The sequence below is a fragment of the Elgaria multicarinata genome, chromosome 6, assembly GCF_023053635.1.
Source record: "Elgaria multicarinata webbii isolate HBS135686 ecotype San Diego chromosome 6, rElgMul1.1.pri, whole genome shotgun sequence".
NCBI lineage: Eukaryota > Metazoa > Chordata > Lepidosauria > Squamata > Anguidae > Elgaria > Elgaria multicarinata.
The window spans coordinates 58,011,598-58,030,010 of record NC_086176.1 but is presented as its reverse complement, the minus strand read 5'-3'; the positions used below and the strand labels follow the sequence as shown (position 1 = coordinate 58,030,010).

General features: G+C 38.0%; 1 protein-coding gene across 1 annotated transcript in view; it reads left to right on the top strand.

Annotated features, from left to right (window-relative positions):
- The window catches only part of ADAMTS19 (ADAM metallopeptidase with thrombospondin type 1 motif 19), a 149,166-nt gene that overhangs the window by 68,585 nt on the left and 62,168 nt on the right, over nt 1–18,413 (top strand). The window contains exons 8-9 of the mRNA XM_063129463.1: nt 8,291–8,396; nt 17,214–17,354. Coding sequence (XP_062985533.1) covers nt 8,291–8,396; nt 17,214–17,354 — 247 coding nt within the window. The remainder of the gene's footprint in view (nt 1–8,290; nt 8,397–17,213; nt 17,355–18,413) is intronic.

Below are 18,413 nucleotides of genomic sequence, written 5' to 3'. Positions count from 1 at the left end.
GCTAATAAACACTATTTTGATTAATTAATAACAATTGTATATTGTTATTGGGGCTGCAATTGTGTTTCCATTTACCTGGGGGATAAGCCCCAATGAACTTAATGAAACTTACTTCCAAGTAGAGAGAGAGGGGATTTTGCTGTCAATTGGATTTATCACCCATGCTTCTGCATATTTACATATCCTGGTTCTAGAATCTACTAAATAATATTTTTGCACTGAACAAACCAATCCAAACATCCTTGTGCTTAATTTTAACATTTTCTAGTGTTTTAACAGCCTCAGTTACAGTATTCCGATACGTGTAGCGAAGTGATTTAGTTATTCCTTGTGAACTGTTCCTTATTGCTTAAACATTGTGTTGTTTTATATCATTGTAGAGTGGTTCCAATTTAATTATAACCAATTAATTAATATAAAAGTAATCTAAATAATTGATCTCTAAATGCATTAGGATGGCTCCAGACATGCTCAGTGGAGTTTTGATCAAATTGGAGTAAGGTGAGAGATGGTAAAAATGATATCTTCCATTCTAGAGGGGAGACTCTATTAGATTTCAGTCCCTCTGGGAATGGAAAGAGATTTATGTTTGTGAAGGAGACACTCTTGATCCAGCCCATTGCTTCACACTTTGTTTTGTATGAAGGGCTGCTTCATGTATCAAGATATATTATAAACCAACATATTATAAATATTGAACTGTAATACTTGTGATTGTCTCAGAGACAAGACACACAGTATGCAGTGCAACAGAAATGTAAATGTATATTATGTTATGCTAGTGTAAGGAACCTCTATTGCAACACCAATAGCATTGTCCAGGAGATCCTGTTGCACTAGCTAACATGTTGCGCTAGAGATTCCTTACAGGAGCACAGTGTAATTTACATTAGTGCTCCTGTCACATTGGATACTGCCCATAGAAATGATTCTGGAGTTCATGTCCCTTCCTGTTGGTTTATTTCTAAGATTTAATACTCCATCCTCTTACTACAGGTTCTTGTAAGTGCAAGCAAATGTAAGCAACAGCACATTGGACATATTGAATCCCTTCATGTAATGGCTACTCTGAATGCTGAGTAAACTCTTCTTTGATTTGTGAATGATACTAATGATCATATTACATTTCAACATTTTTGCATTCACATTATTTGGCCTTACTGAGTAAAGGAGTTTCTGGCATCTGTTGCAGCTGCATCAAATCTTATGAAGATGAATGCTATATGCTTGGATATCATCATGACCTGAAATGGATAATGTGCACGTAATGTGTTCTTTGACTCAGCCCATCCCCTGGAAAAACTATAGTCAAAGGATCTATATTTTTAGTAATGGGAAAGCTGCAAAGAACAGGCTGAGAGAACACAGAGCAACAGCAGAACGTAAGCCAGTTATAAAGTAGTCTCTTAGAAGAACAAATCACAGAGCTTGCAAAATAGTTGTGACCTCTCCCAAATAATTTCCAGCTGGGGCTTTTAGACAGCACAATGGCCATCATTTTTATTTCTTTGCTTTGTAAGTTAAATAGCCAAATTTCCTTCACAATTTCTCCAAACCCTAACTGTGCATATGTAAGAGAGAGTGCCAGATATGAAAGTGTGTTACCATATCTTATTAAAATTGTAAGCAATGGAAATGAGTACAAACTGTCACCCTGAAAAACACAATATTCTCTCTGGTTGTTAAGTACCTCAGGAAGAAAAATATCAAGGGAAAGGTGTTAGGGATGTGTTAGTTCTTCTGTCTTCCCCTCCTTGAGTTAGAAATTGATCCACTGGTCTTCATCTGATAGTTGATTAAGTTCATCCAAAAAAAAAAAAAGGCTTCAGTTTTAGAATATGAAGTGTTCCTTCCTTAGTTTAATATATTACATGTATAGAAACCTGTGGTGTGGCATGTATGACAAGATGTGTCAACTTACTGTAAGTTTGCACTAAGCTGAAAGCATGTGTATGTTACTTTTAGAGGGACATGTTTTTATCCCTTAAAACCTTTTGAGTATTTTAATCTTACCTGTTGTGTATTGGTTTTTGTTTTGTCTTGCATTCTAATGAGATTTTAATTAATTTATTTATTGCTTTTCTCTCTGGGCAGTTCACAAATTGTTGCAAACTACCGGGGCCGGGGGCTGGGGGCCGTTGGGGCCAAAAGCAGGATATAAATTAAATTTTAAAACAAATAAATACATAAACTAAGATTTATGAGCTGCAAACCACCAACAAATACTCTAACCATCATCAACAACAAATACTCTAGAGTATATACTTACCTTGCTATTGTAGTTGATTTTCCCACCGTTATTCCAGTACTTGGCTATTCTTTCTTGAGATGGTCCTTCTTCCTGTATTTGATTACTGATTCATCATTTAAGGCTGCAATTCTATACCCATTTACTGAGGGTAAACCTCATTGACCGCAGTGGGGCTTACTTCTGAGTAGACATGTATAGTATCCTTCTGTAATTGACAGAGAAGTCATTAGTATTCTCTCAGGCAACCCCCTTGAATAGAACACTTTCAAAGAAGTGTGTATTTAAGCAACAACAATGTAGAAAGCTTTTTATCCTCCCCTTCTTCTCCCTTTCCCTAATGGGAAACACTTGGTGTTCTGAAAGAAAATGAATATTAGTTCCTTAGAAACAGAGCTGCAAGTCAAAGTTAATTTCCCCCAAGTCATGCTCTGAAGTATGTGTATCTGAGAAACACTTGTATATCATTAAAAACAAAAACAAAACAGAAACACATGAATGTAATCGATATCATATTTGCTATTTCAGTTGACAACCTATTTCAAATGTATTTGTGGAAGAATATTGGGAAAATTGAAGCCTCATAGCTGTTCTGTTGCTTCAACGTAATGAAATTCACATATAAAGACACTGGACAAAAATGTTATTATTCCAGCGAAATAAGCATGATGAATTCTAGTAATGCTTACTAGTAGTATTTTTCAATAGTTTATCACTAGTTTATGAATCCGTAGTCTGAACAAGTGTTAATTTTTGTTTTAGACATGGTATGTGTTAATATTTCTTTTTATAGATACATAAAAGTATACTTTCAGACTTCATGAAATTAACCAAAGGCAATTAATCCTGCACACAGGAAGTGTGGAGTTTATTAGGCACAATCTAATGCCATCTATAAATATGTTCCTCTCTAATGACTGCTCTGTTGGTTCTGAAGAACTTCCAGGGCTGGTGTTGCAGCCTCTGTTTGTGACATGAAGTCTCACCTCTCCACACTTCCTTTTCCCACTCTGACTGTGTCTTCACATTTTCCCATCTCTGGTCTAACAACGCTTCCCACCCTGCTTTCAAGCACACTCAAATTATCCATGTATTTAACAAAATATTTCCAAATCCTCTCTTCTTCATTCCTTTCATCCTGATGCCTTGAGCATGTAGTGCCTTCACATTACATGCGGTAGACTTACTGCACCTTGACCTCCAGCTACTTTTATAGAATCACAGAATAGTAGAGTTGGAAGGGGCCTATAAGGCCATTGAATCTGACCCCTGCTCAATGCTGCAACCGACCTCAAAGGATATCTGACAGATGGATGTCCAGCTGCCTCTTGAATGCCAGAATGTCTTGCACAAGCAGGACTATTCAATTCTTGTTTATCTGGTCTTCCCCTGACTTTAGATACTTGATAGAAATCTGTTCTGGCCTTGTATTGGTATTGGTATTCTTTCTCTCTGTAATGGAAAATGATACTTTTTAAAATTTATTTTTTACTAATAAAAGAATTTTAAAAAGAGAGATTGTGGGCCTCCTCTGTGTGACAACCTTTCAAGTACTTGAAGAGTGCTATCATGTCTCCCCTCAATCTTCTTTTCTCCAGGCTAAACATGCCCAGCTCTTTCAGGCCCCCTCAAATTTCACTTGACCCCTTTTTGCAAAACTAGAATGCTCTTGCAGGAATTTTCCTAATATAATGGCTTCTTCTTTATCCTTATTCTCATAGACCTGTTTGCTTCTCATTACCCATCTACTTTGATTATTTTCTCCTCTTTGAGTTTCCATAGCCCAGTCATCTTTTGGTTCTCTTCCTGGCTCCTCATTTCTTCCAGGCCCTATAGCGTGAACTTAACACTCAAAATGTTTGCCTTTTCACTCAAACCATCATTTATATTCTTTTCAGATGTAATGACCTTCAGTACTCATGGCATCTACTTTGTCAGCTTGAGTTTATTCTCTTATCTCCAAGTCTGTGTGTAGGCACCAATTGTAAGAAGCAATTGTAGCAGTAAACAGGAAGTTGAGGGAAATGGCATCTCATTTTGCATAGGAACTTGACACTGAAGTTGTCAATTTTTAAAATTGAAACTATAGCTGTTGTGCTACTGTGCTGCACACAGCTGTCCATTAGATCAGCAATGACCAGCGATCCCCATTTGGATTGTAGGTATTAGGCGTGCTGAAACATTGACTTAGTTCAGCCCACTATGGCTTGTTTTAGGATTATTTGAGGGTTGTCTAACCCCTGCTGCCTGGGTTCACATGACATGACAAGCCACAACAAACCAGGCGCCTGTGAACACCATGCAAAAATGGCACCCACGGGCACAACTTGACAGTTCTCATGGGTAAATTGAGCCATGGTGGGCTATAATGTGTGAATAGGCCCACCATTTCTTTCTGTACTCAACAACCTTCTTTTCTCTCCTTCTACCCCTAGACTTTTCTCAAGACCTTTCTTTTCCTATTTACCCTGTTTATTCTCTTTATGCCAAATATTGCATTGGACACAAAAGGCACATCCAGCATATATTAGTGTCACAACGCATGAGTGCCAAGAAATTAGATAGCTGATCTAAATGTTACTGTGCAGGTTGTTAATTTGGGCTGCTTTTGCACTGGAACAGGATGACATTTACTGACCGTGGAAGATTAGCAAATGTCTAAAATAAGCCTTTTGAAACAATCAGTTCTAAATGTTATCCGTACCAGGAGTGGGGAGCCTGTAACCCTCCCATCAGTCCCAGCCAGAATGGCAAATGGTCAGGGATTAGGTGGCTCTGTAGTTCAACAACACCTAGAGAGCCACGAGTTCCCATGCCAGCTCAAGGAAAAACCAAAAATCTTTGGACAATGACCAAATGTGATCCACATTTCCATTTTTTTTTATTGATTGAAAAGGCAGCATATTTGATGGCATATTGGTCAATGTCAAAAGTGTGCTTGGTTAAGTTTCTACCCTGCTTCTAATCTAGGAAACTCAACCAAGCCCATGTTTTTGAGAGCAACTGCAGCGGTTCTCCATTTACTATGAGGGAGGGCTAGACATGGAAAGTAAATGGGTTGGCGGAACCGGACTTCTTTGCTTTCATATTGTACTCCTTTTTCTGATGCTCAAGGACGATCACTTCATATGATTTACAATAGATCTGTAAATGAAAGTGGATCTGTATTTACTGTATAAGATGACAAAACAGTTTCTTTGTTTTATCAACTTGTTTATGTTTTTCAGGTTATTTTTGTAATTCAATACAGCTTTCAGTTATTGTCCTTACTAGTGAAACCTTTCTTCATACATGAAGGTTGCAATCCTATCCACATTTATCTTTCAATTCCTTTTGAGCTCATTGGGAGCCAGTTCTGAGTAAACATGCATAGAATTTTGCTTATGTCTTTAGTACTGTTTCATGTTCTGGCATACAGAAACCATGAGTTCTTTCAACCCCCCGCCACTGCTGTTTTTGTAAAAATTATCAGTGGAATGCTGCCACTGATTTCAAGCAGAGCTGTTTCATGGGGAAAGCGTGTTAATTTGCAATTTTGTAAAAAATCTATAGGATTGACTGGCAAGGGTTTAACCATTACAGAAGATCAATTGTTCACTCTCCCCCCCTCGTGGATTTAACCTTGGAACTCTTCCAGCTGTGTTAATAAGCCACAGGAAGAAGTAGAAAACATATATGTATATTTAAAGAAAATCTTTCTCTTACCTAACACTGTGATGGCTAAGCAGGAGCAGCTGCTCACTTGAAGCCAGTTTCTGTTTCTTAACACATGAAATTAATAACAAAGGACAAGACTTGAAACTAGTTCACAACTGGTAGTTGGCTGATTTACATTCAGTAGCGAGTGTTTGATGTGGCTTTCAAGTCCAAGGTCAACTTTGTTTAATAAGGAATAGAGTAATAAAATACTGATTTCATATGATACTTTGCATACAACTGTATTCCAGAAAGGCAATTTATTCCAAAACAGTGAGTGAGGAAATTTTATATGTCAGAAACATCTCAAAAATGTTTTACCTGAATCGTTAGGCATCCAATAATAAATAGCAATCTATGCAGATTACTAGCTGACCGCAGTTTGTAAAAAATGAAAAACATCAGATTCAAGACATTTAAAAAAATAAAAAGAAAGTTACATCTCAGATAGTCAAACATTAGTAGTTGCAACTGAGAGCATCCTCAATCTCCAAAGAGAATATTCCTTCCTGTTTAAAGGAGTTGATCACAAAACCCCCCCTTTTAAAACCCAGAGTTTCTTTAAATGAGTGATTTATAGCATGCTTGTGACTGGCCGCTCATAGAAGTTTGCAGGTCGTTCTGATGACGTTGTGAGCCTCTTGAACATCTCCCACTCCTTCCCCCAGTTATTCCGTCCAAAAAAACCCCCTTGGATATCCCGATTCTTCTGAAATATCTTGGGATTTCCTGCTGTGTGCAGCTGAAGTTGTGCTACAAAACTGCCACGATAGGGCACTGTTCTATTCAAGTATATGAACAGGGAAGTTTTTCAATTACAGACCATGTGGTCGCCCTCTCCTCCCTTGTAATTCAGTTCATTGCAATTGCAGAAGAGAAGCAGGAAACAAAGCACAGGTAAGCAAATGTGATTTCCCTTTAATCTAGAGGAGCCCCGTGACATCTGAACCTGGTTGCAGTCTTAAGATGGGATGTGGGAGGCAGTAGATATTTAAATAAGCTCTATGAGGTGCTATGGAGGTTTCAGGTTGTACCTAGGACTGTCCTGCCAGGATGAAGAAACTTACAATGGTTGAGACTATTTTTGAAAATATAAAATCCAGCTGAAAAGTTCTGGAGAACTCTAAATCTTGTACAACACTTTGTGACATTTTTGGTGCCCTAATAATGATATTGCCCTTATATGGATTTTTGATTTTTTTCCCCCTTACGCACCAAACACTTTGCTTTTTATGTTAAATCCGGGTATTTTGATGAACAGGGAAGGCTTCAGGGATCTTACAGGCAGCAGCGTGCATGCCCATGGGCTTCCTGTGATGTTGTCATTTTGCCAGGTTGGTTCATGTACATTTTACCTGCAGCTTTCCAAACCCATGCTGCAACCTTCTAGATTCTGGTGAGTTTCCCTCTCTAGTTTGGTGTGATTCCAGCCATTGACAGATCCACAAATCAGCTGCTGAATTCCTGTTGGAGCAGAAACTGTATTTTTTAGAACTGTTTCTTAATTTTTCATAAACATTAAACACCCCCTTTTCTAGATCTCATCAAAAAATAAACTAAGGACCATTCAAAAAAGATACTTGCTCTCATCCAATAACTGATTGATTGATTTATCAATGTGCATTTTCTTAGTTGTTGCTCTTCGCCTACACAACATCTTAGATTGCATTTGCATTGCAGCTTTTTTTTATTGGGGAAAATGCAGTGTGGAATGCAACAACATGAATGCAAAGCTTTTGTGATATATTGAGTGACAGAATTCATTTTGTGAACGCATTTCTTTATTTTATATTTACGTTTCTTCAGAGACAGTATGTTTGTTCATCATATGCCTAACTCTTTAAAAATGCTTAAAAGGGCTGAATTGTGCCCCAAGTACTTTTCAATGAGAATGTTCAGGTTCAGGAACAGGAGGATACCATGGCTTAATCTACACCAAGCACGATATTGCACTATGAAAGCGGTATGAAAACAGTATATAAGGAGCCACACCAAGAGGGATATAACACTATGAAAGTATTATGAAAGCGGTATACGTTATGTGTCTATGGGCCTCAACAGTTGTCAGTGTCTTTCAATGCCACTATGAAGCAGTACTGTGGCTTTTTTATAGCGCTTTCATACCACTTTTATAGTGCAATATCCTGCTTGGTGTAGATTAGGCCCATGTCATTTATACACTTGTGGGAATCATCCCTCCTTTGTTGCACATTGCCATTTATAAAGTCATGCCAGCATGTTTGCAGATTTGCTGAAGATCATATTCTAATAGAGCCTTTGGGTATCAAAACAAATTAAGTAAATAACAACAACTAGAGTATTAATTGTGATTGCTGTGTTTTCTAGGTATAGCATATTTGAACGGCATGTGCAGTGAAAAACGAAAATGTATTATTGCAGAAGACAATGGCCTGAATCTTGCATTTACTATTGCCCATGAGATGGGCCACAAGTAAGTAAATGAAACAAACAATATCTAACTATGTTGGCATACACTAATCTTTAGAGTAAATTCAATTTAAGTCCTGATTGTTTGACTTCAGGGACACGGTACTGATGTGTAAACATTTACTTAAATAAACCCTTTCTTCCCACACCCCCAGTCTGATTTTCTTGTAGGAATAGTGAGTGCTGTTCTTTAATATCTGATTATTAAAGTAATTAAAATATATAAAAGATCCTAAACTTTGTTCTAAAAACTGGAGTATAATTTGATGAATTTCTTAATAGAATATTTGCAGTGGATAATTAGAATTAAACTAACAATTAAATAGAAAGCAGATGAAATATCAGTTGACAGTTGGCTCATAAATGCTTGAAATATTTAACATCTAATTAGAAAAGGAGAAAAAGAAGGACTACATTTCACACAAAAATGAGTATATTACTTAATTTCTGAACCGGGAATTAGATATTTTCTGGACATATGGGAATTTGCAAACCCACGTGTGTCACAACAACAACAACCCATGATTCACTGACAACTCACACTCAACTGTTGAGTGTTGGTTATCAACTGTTGTGTGTGGGTTATCACTTGACATTGAAAACCCACCAGGTGAAGTCAGCCATGATGTGTTGTTGTGTCATCTGAACTTGGAGTGTTTTCTGCAGGGTGGCTTATTTTTAAGGAACAAAAAATGCTTAGATCCATGGCTTGTTGTAGGGTTATTCATGCTCACATTGGGTTGTCACGTTATCCGAACCCAGGAGACCAATTTTTTCATGGATTATGGTGATTGGCTATAGAGCCATTTGACAAGAGTGGCAAATAGCCCATGGCTCTCACTTGCTGAAACAACAAGTTTGGAAGGACTGTCTCTTGCCCCCTGGCATTTTTTTTAAATTGGTGACTCAAAAATGTGCAGTTGGGGTTATAATTTTTTTTAATTATTATTTTTGTGGCTGGGAAGTAAACAGAGATGAAATATACATACATTTAATGGCTGGGAAGTATATGGAAGGGAAATTTGCACACCTGCAGTAATGGAGCAGTTGTTTTTTAAAAAACTGTAAGGGAACAGCAGCAGTAACTCCAAAAAAAGGAGCCACAAAAAGAGCAAGAGTTAATATCTCACTTTTCTGTAGGACATGTTGAAAAGATGGGGGACATCAGAGCCTAACTGGGTTGAAGTAGGGGTCAAAAAGATTAAATATCTACTCTTGTCCACCAATTATTCCCTGCAAGTGCACATTGTTTCTGCATTAGCATTATGAGGGATACATGGAAATGGGAGTCGCATCCTCCTCTCTAATCTCTAGTTCTTACCTTGTGTATGAAAAAATATAAACTCAAAAATATATTGCCGCTTTGCTAGATTCTCAGTTCATGTATGGAATTTAAGAAGTTTGTTTTATAGAAGTATTATTTCAGTTAGGCCATGGCTAGACCTACGGGTCTAGCGTGACTGAGGAGGGAGGATCTTGCGAATGCGATATAGCTACCATGATTAGGAATGGTTCACATGACACACTAAGCCATAATGTTTAGATCAAAATATAACTCGGAGAAAAAGATCTTCAGTTCTGATAGCAGGACGTTTTAACAAACGCTGAGGCTTTCTAATTAAGCGAACTGCCTTTGCAGGATTGCAGTTTGCTACCCAAACTCCCTCCCTTCTTGTTCACTACAGCTCCTGAAGAAGGATTCTTTCAAATCCAAAATGTTGAGCTTTTTACATTGTGAAATAATAAAACGTTCGTGGCTCATTCGTACACAGCACCAGAGCTCGTCTCTTTTTTCTCCACTTTCCATTTGTGCTATTCTCCCTTATCCGGCAAAGCTATATAACCACCATTTAAACATGCTCACTAGCCATTTGCTGCAAAGGGGTTACTGGCCTAACCATGGTTTGACATGTTGTCTGCACAGTCCCTAGGTGTCCTTAACGTACATTGTAACCAGACAGTTTAGAAATTTAGAGGTCACAACTAGCATATTAAAAACAAGCTTGGAAGCATCCTGGAAGCCAGAGCTACTTAGCCAGGATTAGAATAATATAGACCTTAACACTTGTACTGTTAATTACCAGGCATCTATTCTAGACCAGATGAAAATTCCAAAACTATTTTAAAGTTCATCCCAAGGGGAGATTGCATTGCAGTAGGAAGACTGTGTGTTAACAGGGCAAAAACCTTGGTGTCTGTAACCCTGTATACCAGGAAAGGGCATACTTGACCAATATGATATAATGAAAAAAATGTTAGTGCTGCAGTCTAGCCATTTGGGAATAGTTCCAGATCCAGCAGCACACCCACATTGTGCATCTGGTTCTTCAGGGGAGTATGGCCCTGTCTAAACCTAATAAACGCACTTGGAATTTTAAAAAAACAAACACAGAATACATGGTAAAATATATAATACCAACAAATATCTTTTGGAATTATATATATAAAAAACAGGGTTGTGGGGTCATCACTTGTTCATTTTCTCTATAAATCTTCAGTTAGTCATATAGTCCTCTCTAGTCAGCCACAAATATTCACACATTTGGTTCTGACAAACGACAAAATGAAATACAAGTCAACTGGGATTCACTAGCATTTTCCACGTTCATTGACCTTTTGAACAGATGTTTTTAACTCTGGCCAGTTTCAGTCTTCCCCATTTAACAGCTAAATTGCTGTTTAAAATTAGGTTTTGGCTTTTCATCTTCTGTTTTCCTTTCTGTTAAATTTAATTGCTACTTTGTACAAGGAATGATATTCAATTGGCAACAAATAGATCTTCTGCAGTGACAGGCTAGAAGTTCAAAATATTTCTGTGTCCTGGTACCTGTATAAACATGCAGTATAAACGTATACATGTCTACTCAAATGCCAGCCCCATTCAGTTCAATTGGATTTGCTTCCAAGTATAAGGATAATTGAGAAAGTCAGTCTCTGTGAATTGATATATACTGATTTGTTTCACACTTCCCAGGCTAATGTGCAAATTTAGATTTTATACTCTTTGCAATACATTTTTCAATTCACAAAATTTATAAAATCCATTCAAAATGCATACATTGAGAGAAATAATTTAGAAATAATTATTTTGTGGAAAAATGCATTAAAATAGTATTTAAATGCATTTTTTTTTGTTTGGAATTAATATGGAAATGACAGTACAGGGTTATGAATAAACACATTCAAAAGTAAAAACAAAGATTGGAAATAGACTCATGTTTATTCCTACGTAAGTGTATATAGGATTGTATTCTTAATTTTTTGCTTTAGTGAGGATTTTCTTCTTTAATAAGTGTGAAAACCTAGCCTTTCCTTTTCCTTCCTTATTCTCATCTATAAAACCTCATGTTCTTTATGTTTTCTTAGTTGTGTCCCTAATAATATCCAGAGAAACCCAATTTAAATGATATGGTTTCTTTGTGGAGGTTGCTGAATAACTTTAACACTGCCCCATTCAGAAAAGCAAACAGCAATCTCCTATGAAACTATCCATCATCATCATCATCATCATCATCATCATCATCTGTACACTACCTGTCATTTGAAAACATATAGCTATGCAATTATCCTTAGAATTAGGACATGAGATGTAAAACTTAAACCAAACTGTTTATGTTACAATATTACAGCTCACACAATTTGGCATTAGCGTTTTATATGCCTATTTTGCTTTCCATGTATTAAATACTTAATTTAAAAATCCAGAAAACGGCCATGTATTTGTCCCAATTTATAATCTACTTATATCAAAGCTCTAAACATTCTGCTTTGCTTATGCATGTTGGAGTTTAGTGTTCCAACTACAACATCCAGAGGATTCACAAGTGGTAGGAATTAAAATATGAACAGTTCTCTACTAGGTTGTTCCTTGTTTGTTTTAGGCAGTACTCTTTTTTAACTTTGATTTGGAGATCAAGGGCATATCTAGACCAGGGGAGGGAGGGGGAGAATCTCGCGATATGCTGATTGTGAGATCTCCCCCCTGGGTTCACATCCGGCATTCGATGTCCAGGGAGGAAGCAGGATGTTTCACCCACCATTTTTCTAAAAAATATATATGACAGGATCGCACCTGTGCTCCAATGAAAAAGTAAGTTTTTTTTTTTAAAAAAAAAGCCCCGACCCTGCTCCCCCCAACGGCCCTGGACTCCCACCAGCCTGGCTCCTTCTCTCCGATGACCTTCACTACTCAGGGGGAAGAGGGAAGAAGCTGGGATGGGCGGCCACACCACCCGCAGTCCTTGGGATCGTACTGGAACCACGCAAAAAAATGCAAAAAAAGTGTAAGCCAATATCCCAGGGAAATAGAGGGATCATCCCTTCCTGCTCTCAGGATCCCCTGTGCGTCATCTGGATGCGCAGGGACGATCCCTGGATGATCTGCGTGATAACGCCTGGTCTAGACATGCCCCAAGAGTGTGGGCAAAATTTGCAGCTTCCCCAGAAAGTTACACAGATCAACAATATTTATTATTCCTTTCCTTTTTTTCTCTCTAAACAGTCTTCTTATATATTGTTTCTCCTAACTCTTAATTTCTCAGAGCATGAACCACTTACAGATTGGTGTTAATCTGGGTTTGAAACTGCAGCCTAGTGGGAAAAGCTGAACCAGGGACAAGGATCAGAAATTCCAGATTATAATGGAAATGAATTAAACAGTTTAGGCTTCAATCCTGTGAGACATACCTGGGAGTAAGTTCTTTTAAACCCAGTGGGACTTATTTCTGAATGGACGTACATAAGAATGCACTCATTGATACACTATACTTAATACATAAACTGTAGAGAATGGCTACAAAAAAGAAAAGAGAAGCTGCCCAAGTAGTTCATTGTATTAGATGAGGAAATGCAGTGTGACTAAAAGAACAATAATAGTGTGGCGTAGTGGCTAGAATGTTGGACTGGGAGCTGGGAGATCTGGGTTCTAGTCCCCACTCGGCCATGTAAGCTCACTGGGTGACTTTGGGCCAGGCACAAACTCTCAGTCCAACCTACTTCACAGGGTTGTTGTTGTAAGGATGAAATGGAGACGAGGAGGATTATGTACGCTGCCTTGTGTTCCTTAAGGAGGAAAAAAGGTGGGAGATAAATTTGAGTGTGTATATTGTGTGTGTATCTTTCTTTTGATCTATCTATTATGTATGTCTATCTATCTATCTATCCATCCATCCATCCATATCCATCCTTCAGCCCATTAGTTTAAAAGCACCCTACCTTTCTTAGGTGTTTTGTATTACATATATGCATAAATTCTTCCTTTTAAAGTGGAATGGATGTCCTGCAGTTTGCCATTGTCTTCCATTGGCATGCAACTCATATAAATCATGCAAGCTCATTTTTTATCAGCATGTTTTCAAAATATTATACTTTCACCATCTGCTGTTTTGCCTGACAGTGGTATTCTTGGCCACCTAAAATATATGATGTAGTTCCCATCCTCATCAGCAACTCAGGTGCCAAGTTCTTACACTTCAGTAGAAGTTGCAAGCAGCTAGCACAGAGCTGAACTTTTACATTGCTGTCATATATATTAATCCATCATATTTGCTGAATTCAGTGTTTAATTGGGCTTAGCAGTGCCAAGTTAAGATCTGGGACCCTGGGGAGGGTTAAGGCCACTGGTTTTACAAATGTAGGGGGGGGCATGGACAGACATCCTACTTCAGGTAATAGGCAAGCATGTTGTGTTATGCTTAACACTACTTCTCCCTGCCCAAGGCCTTGTGGGGGAAAGGAAGTGAGGATCCATCATTTCTTATGATATCTCCTCCTACATTTATAGACAGAAAACATTGGGTTTTGTGCGGATTGGAAATGTAATAAATAAATAAATAATATTTCATCTTTCCTCTCTTTACCTAACCATTGTTAGGATTTTATCGGACCATAACTGATTCAATATTTCTACCTTAACAATCCTAATACAAATGTTGTCATTTATATAAAAGCTACCAACTAAAAAGGAAATCTTACCAATATTTTACTTTATGCTGCTGTACTCCACTTGCCAAAGTGATTTTGGAAGTATTTCCAGAAAATGGTCAGATATTAATTGCACTTAGATTGATTGTTGTACCTCATCCTGCCCAAATTGTTCCTGTAAAAAGAAGCAATTGTTTAATACAAAAAGCAAAGAGTTTATTTATTTTGTTTTGTTTTATTTATTGCATTTATATCCCACCTTTTCCTTCAAGGAACCCATAATCCTCCTCCTCTCCTTTTTTATTCTCACAATAACAACTCTGTGAGGTAGGTTGGGCTGAGAGTCTGTGACTGGCTCAAAGTTACCCAGTGAGCTTCCATGACCGAGTGAGGACCAGAACCCAGATCTCATGAGTTCCAGTCCAACACTCTAACCACTGCACCACACTGGCTTTATAGGTTGGCCTAATAAAGGTATTACTCTAATATGGATTTAGGGATTATTTAATACTTTTGTCAGGTGGGCTAAATATTAGAACAAACTATTCTGCTGGAATATGAGTTTGCTTGAAAACAAGTCATGTTCTCCTCACATGCCTTGTTTTAAAAGTAAAATCATCCTTTTTTCTTTCTTTTTTTGCCCCTGCACATTCAGTGGGTGTGGCCTCCAGTGGGGTCCAGAGGAGACAATACAGCAACCTGACCCCCAGAAGTTGCCAACCCCTGTTTTAGTTGGTAAGCCTGAGGACAGTGACTACCTTATTCCTCTTTGTATGCGGCTCAGGGAACCTTTTTCAGCTGAAAAGGAGTAAAAATCTTTTAAACAAACAAAAATAAAGTCAGTGAAAATTATTCACTGATATACCTGTATCATCATGACAATACTAATTTTGTTCTTTAGCTTCACCCAGTTCTTTAGTGATAAGAGTTAGTTAGGCTATCACTTGAGGGTGTTTTAAAATAAAGATGGGCCAGAAGAACCTCGCAAAAAAAAATCTCTTTGACAGATGGAAGGGAAGCTGGTTTGCTCTGCAGGAGGGAAAGTACAGAATTCACATACTTTGAATTTAGGCCAGAGGTCTGCAATTGCAGGGGACGGGTGGGTAAGAACAAAAAGAGAGCTATTTGCATTAAATCAATGCCTTAGTAACTACATTGCTCCCACAAGATTATATTATTAGTTTGTATAACTTGAGATACCTACGCAACATATAATAATTGTATACTACTCCAGCTACAGTGTTTATCCAGTTCATTTTCTAAGCCTGCAACCATCCTTCTTTCTTACCTTCTTCCCTCTACCAAGCAATTATGGGATATTAGTCTTTCAGAGGTGGAAAATAATATTTTTCTGCCCATGCTGGTAGGTAACTAAGGGCTCATCTGCACCTATAAGCCTTCTGGGACAGGGGAGAGGATCTTGGGCTTTCTGGCTTCCAGGATCCTTCCCCAGCACCCAAATGCCAGTGTGACATCCCAAAAGCTAAGAGGGACATTCTGATGTGTATGTGTGTGGTTTTTGGAAGAAGGAGCAGGTTGTGCAATTGTGTGGCCCTGATCCTCCAAAAAAGTAAGTAAAAGAAATTAACCTTAAAACTCAGTGCCAAAAAGTGCCGGCAAAATTGCTCCCCACCCCCACTGGGCACAGAGTCACACTGTGCAGTTCTGTGCCCATTTAAAGAACCCCACTACTCGCAGGGAGGAGGAAGGACCCGGGAGCCCACGCTACACCGGCTGCAGTCATTGGGGTTGTCCCAGGACTGCGGGAAAAACCTGGATAAAAGTAGTCCATTTTTTCCCAGAGAAAGTGAGTGGTCATCCCTGGTTGTCCCCGGGATCCCCTGTGCATCATTTGGACGCACAGGGATGACCTCAAGATGACTCTGGGAAAAATAGATGATGTAGATATGCCCTAAGATAGTAGACCTAACCACCTTTTTTAATGACTGGACTGAGTTAAGATGTCATGGAAGTGGCTCTCTGGAGAGAATATCTGCTGGTGTGTGTGTGCGATTCCACTGCAGAGGTGGAATTGTTATCATTGGTGGTAGCTGGCAAAAAAACTCAAAACAGGGTGTTCTGGGATGAGTTGAAGCCAGTTTTACACTGGATCCAAAGCCCCTCATCTTGCCTGGTAGCCTGGAGCTGGCACAAGAGCATTCATTTAGAATACTTGCCATTCTGAATTAAAGAACCCAGTGTGAGAATGTATTTCAGGTTCCCCTTGCAATTTAGATCAACATGGTCTTTCCAAGGAAAAAATGTGATACAGATTTTGTGTGTATCTCAAAGCAGGAGTCTATTGTAAATATATATTTAATATTTAAATAAGATTTTAATGCTTATTTTTAACTGTGTTAATGGAGAGCAGCAAGCATTGGCTGCAGTCTTAAACTGGTTGATTTTCTTATATCTCTAAGACTTCTTTGAAATTTAAGCAACCTAATTTGTCAGCAGGACTGCAGTCAATAAGCTTGTTAGGTTTGCTTAACAATGGGTGCAATCTTATGCACACCTACCAGGGTGTAAGTTCCATCAAATTCAGTGGGACTTACTTTTGAGTAAACCAGGCATAAATATGTAAACTGGATTTTTCCCTGGGTAAAACCATAGCTTTTATACAGCTAAATAATGTTGAATGGCTTAAACGTGTTGCCAGGAATGAAGGATATATTTTAGACTTTATATATGTGTCAATATATTTGTCTTCACCTTCAAACTCTAGTCAGAAAATAAGTCAATACTGTTTGCCAAGTAATGTGTGCATGTTAATATCTCCTACTGGGAAGTATGCCTATATTGGGAGGAAAATACTGCCTTCCTACGAGCATTTTAAAAACTATTCTACATTTTCCCCCTCTTTAAAAAAGCTCTATTTTCAATACTTTCACATTTTTAGCATGGGAATAAATCATGACAATGACCACCCATCTTGTGCAGATGGTCTCCATATCATGTCTGGAGAATGGATCAAAGGGCAGAATCTTGGAGACGTTTCATGGTCCCGGTGCAGCAGAGAAGATCTGGAAAGATTTCTCAGGTAATTCATTCAAGAAGTAGAATAGCTTAATGTCAACCTTTTCATCTATTCATTTATTTTCCTCGATAGCTATAAATTTCAGATAGTCCAAGTTTTCAGCACCTTGTAACAGCTTCTGTATCAGATTTAAAAGGAGCTGTTCTTGAAAGTTACCTGCTACTTTCTAGAAACCACATTATGGGCTGGTGCTGATCAAGCCAGAAACAACTGACTTGATCAGCTCCCATTTCAGTATTATTGGACATATTCTGCAAAGTGTTAGAGTTAATGAACACCTTAAATGATTGTGCAATCTGTTGTGCAAGTGGTTGCATAAGTGGAACTTTGAGGGGGGAGGATTTTTTTTTTACAAAAAAGCTACCAGTGCAACATAAGCATAAATATGATCAGATGCTTATGTGGTGGCTAATCGAGGTCTCTGTTTATTTCAAATGTTAAATAGTATAATAATGGTCAATGAATATTTGGAAGAGTACAGCGCATTTGATCTTCAGCTTCCTTGCACTAGAAAATAATACAAATTGTTAATGGTATATTATATTGCACTTTTCATCTTGAATTTATTACAAGGTGGGCCACCTTTTTTTTCTGAAGCTGATTTTAGAACTTATTTTATGGACTTATTTTATATTTTCCTAAAGCCCACCATTTCAGGGCAGTGATACTATCTGAGAAGGAAGGTAAGATATTCAAATTACAGCGTATGGGAAGTTTGATCAAACAGGTGCAGCCATCTGACACACACAAAACTGATAAGCCTGGTGTTAGCAGTAATTTTTGTGAACCGCCCAGAGAGCTTCGGCTATTGGGCGGTATAAAAATGTAATAAATAAATAAATAAATAAAAATACAAAAGATAGTACTGGTTGTTATTGTTGTTTTTTAGTGGAGGCTGCAATCTCCCTCTGCCTACAGGGAAAAGCTAACCAGGGCTACTGGGTGTTAAAAAATATTCTTATTTTTGTTGGTATTTTAATAATTCTAGGTGTGTAAAGTGTGTGTGTGGGGGGGGGAAATCTCACTTTTTTATTTATGTTCAAAATGAAAAAGTGAGAAATT